This window comes from Pygoscelis adeliae, unplaced genomic scaffold, assembly GCF_000699105.1.
Source record: "Pygoscelis adeliae isolate BGI_AS28 unplaced genomic scaffold, ASM69910v1 Scaffold142, whole genome shotgun sequence".
Lineage (NCBI taxonomy): Eukaryota > Metazoa > Chordata > Aves > Sphenisciformes > Spheniscidae > Pygoscelis > Pygoscelis adeliae.
In genome coordinates this window covers 157,256-160,705 of record NW_008824247.1, presented here as the reverse complement: position 1 = coordinate 160,705, position 3,450 = coordinate 157,256, and the positions used below count along the sequence as shown (strand labels likewise).

The following is a 3,450-nucleotide window of genomic DNA, read 5'->3' as shown; positions in this document are numbered from 1 at the left end:
GATATGAGAGCTGTAGAGAACCCTCAGTTCTTTGATAAGGGAGGGAATTTGTCACTGTAATTGCCCTACCTTCTCATTCAGATTGGTCACTGAATGTGTAAAAGAAAACAAGAAAGCCATGACTTATTTTATTTTTTCTATTCTTTTTGAGAGAGCTCCTGTACTTTTCTTGGTAAGTGCAATAACACCAACTTGGAAAAAGTTAAAAAAAATGTGAAGCTATATAGAATCATAGAATCATTAAGGTTGGAAGAGACCTCTAAGATCATCGAGTCCAACCGTCAACCCAACACCACCATGCCCACTAAACCATGTCCCTCAGCGCCTCATCTACCCGTCTTTTAAATACTTCCAGGGATGGTGACTCAACCACTTCCCTGGGCAGCCTGTTCCAATGTTTAACCACTCTTTCAGCAAAGAAATTTTTCCTCATGTCCAATCTAAACCTCCCCTGGCACAACTTGAGGCCATTTCCTCTCGTCCTATTGCTTGTTACTTGGGAGAAGAGACCGACACCCACCTCGCTACAACCTCCTTTCAGGTAGTTGTAGAGAGCGATGAGGTCTCCCCTCAGCCTCCTTTTCTGCAGGCTAAACAACCCCAGTTCCCTCAGCCGCTCCTCATAAGACTTGTTCTCCAGACCCCTCACCAGCCTCGTTGCCCTTCTCTGGACACGCTCCAACACCTCAACGTCCTTCTTGTGGTGAGGGGCCCAAAACCGAACACAGTATTCAAGGAGCAGCCTCACCAGTGCCAAGTACAGGAGGATGATCACTTCCCTACTCCTGCTGGCCACACTATTTCTGATACAGGCCAGGATGCCATTTGCCTTCTTGGCCACCTGGGCACACTGCTGGCTCATGTTCAGCTGGCTGTCGACCAACACCCCCAGGTCCTTTTCCGCCAGGCAGCTTTCCAGCCACTCTTCCCCAAGCCTGTAGCGCTGCATGGGGTTGTTGTGGCTGATATTATAAATAATTGTCCCTGAATGGAAAAACATGACTTTACTTCTGTCATAGGTCACAGTCCATCTACCTTGTCCTTGCTATAGTGATGAGGCCTTTAGCAATTGTATTGGGTAACTTTTGACTGTTGGTACATCTAGAGGTTTCAGGCAATCTAGGACCCCGTTTGCAGTGCTTTTCAGTTTCCCGCTATAGTTATGTGTCTACAGCACTATCCTATGCCTTGAATCTGGTTCCTCCTGGAACAGTGACAGTAGAGAAGGTGCTGCAGCAAGGCTAGTATCTGGCACATTTTTGCCTGGGGGAATGGGTGAAAGCATAGATTTCTCCTCTTGCTGTTCTGGCTGTCATTTGAGTGATATATGCAGAACTATCCAGAGCACGCCATGGAGATGTGCAGAACTGTTCGCATATCTCAGAGTTCACATGTAGGAGATGGTGCTAAGTGTAGCAGTCCATATTCCCTAGCCTGTTTGGCAACCCTGATGCTTAGAAACTTTACTCTCAAATTTCAACTTTTACTTAAAAGAAGTCTCATTATTCCAGAAGCCAGTACAATGATGGCTGAGTGATTCTCCTTATTACCTCCAAACATTAGACTAATTTTTACCAGTAATAGTATGTGACTTGTTTTAGTTGTTTAGAAACAAAAAAAATAAATCCATTCACAAGGGAAATACGTTATTTTCTATTGAGAGATTATGTTTTCTTTTGAAAGCCTACTAACAAACAGAGATAATTTGTTTTGCTTCTTTACACAGATACAGAACCAGATATCTAGAATATTTTCTCCAGGATGCAGTTCAGTTTCTATTAAATGGCAACAGTTTAATACAGGTGCACCAGAGCCAATGCAGGCTCCCGCTCAAATACAGTCTTTATTTAACAATGAGAGACTTCTTGTCTATGGATTCATCCCTCACTGTACTCAGGTAAAGACTGGAATGGACATGCACTACTGGGTAGAAATTCACATGTGAAACAACCACAAAGGAAATACTATATTGTATTATATATGCTCTATGCAGCATGCACTTAGCTTCTTTTTCATTGCTAAATATAATTAAGTCACTATTTAATTGTCATTATTAGTCTTCCCTCTAAGAAGTAGAGAGGATAAAATTACCTAATTTAATGTTTCTATCATTGTGCTTTGATAAATACAGGATTTCTTTACTTGTGACTGTTCCCTTGTTGTATGGGGAAATATATATAAACCTAGACATGCAAAGACTTACAGATTTGAGTTATATTCGGGAGACAGAACAGCATGCATGTGTGCTGGTAACATAGCATGAGAGAGAAGGAAACAGTATTTTTTTTTCCTTCTAGGCCACCTTAAGAGCTGTAATAAATGACCAAGAACTACAGACTGTGGTGTCAACTACTGAACTACAGAAGACGACAGGAACAGTGAGTTTGGCCAACATTATTCGTACATGCCATAGTGAGACAAGCTGCTTCAAACAACTATGTGGTGCTTCATGCTCTTTTGAAGGAATTGAAATCCCTGTTTTCAGCAGCTCTTGCACTTTTATTTTTGCTTCTGATGTTTTAACACAGACGTTCAGTTTTCAGACTTTTAAAGAGAAACTGTTTTACATAGAAGTGCCACCTTTCTCTGTGCTTTCTAACACAAAACTTAAGCTTCTCAGAATAGGAAGTGCTGCTTCTTATTTTGGCAGCCTGTTTGGGCTCTAGCTTTATTTTTGGGTTGGCTGTTCTTCAGGCGACCTCTGTGAGGAAGCTGCTGCAGCATTCTCTTTCATGTTGTAAATAGTTGCTATGTGGAACATCTCATTGCTAGTCTGTCATCTCTACAAATGTATGGAAAAAAAGAGACAGTAAAGTGTTACTAGCCTTTCCTCTGCTTCAGTAACAATGAAGTAAGGAGTCTTTATGCAGAGGAAAGCACAGAACCCATTTTGAAAAGAAAAACAAGCTAAAAAGAACCATTTACTAAATCTAACCGATGTCTACACTCAAAAAATCAAAAGAATAGTCAATTTTCAGTAATAATTCTGATATGACTGTCACCCCTTCCCCACTAAGGGAAGCTGATTTGTTTTCAAATAGAAATTATTTTGTTCCCTATTTAGTGTAAGCTACTTTGAAAGCTACTATCACAGGTTGGTTTCCATAAGGACACTTGGTTTTCAGGGATGTGACCTTCTACAGGCAAATAAAATCGGCAAGCAGAAGCAATATATTTGCTTGCCATAATGAATTTTTGCTTTTAGAAAAATGCCTGTACTACAAATTCCAGGTGCAGTTAAAAAAAAAAGAAAGTTTTGAAAAGTGTAAACGGAAATGGCAAAATGATAAAAAACAGGGTCAAAATTAGAAAAAAATATTAATTCTTGATGCTTTAGATGAACTCTCAGAATTCCTATCTGTTTCTTTTGCCAATTTACCTTAGCTCAAAAGGTAACTATTTGCTTAAGAGGTTTTCTTCAGAACTGGCTCTCTTTGGCATCTATCATAT

The 3,450-nt window shown here is 40.2% G+C and overlaps 1 protein-coding gene across 1 annotated transcript in view; it reads left to right on the top strand.

Moving 5' to 3' along the window:
* The window catches only part of PARP4 (poly (ADP-ribose) polymerase family, member 4), a 58,841-nt gene that overhangs the window by 40,959 nt on the left and 14,432 nt on the right, over positions 1-3,450 (top strand). The window contains 2 exon segments of the mRNA XM_009335259.1: positions 1,727-1,897; positions 2,298-2,378. Of these exon segments, the coding sequence (XP_009333534.1) occupies positions 1,727-1,897; positions 2,298-2,378 (252 nt within the window).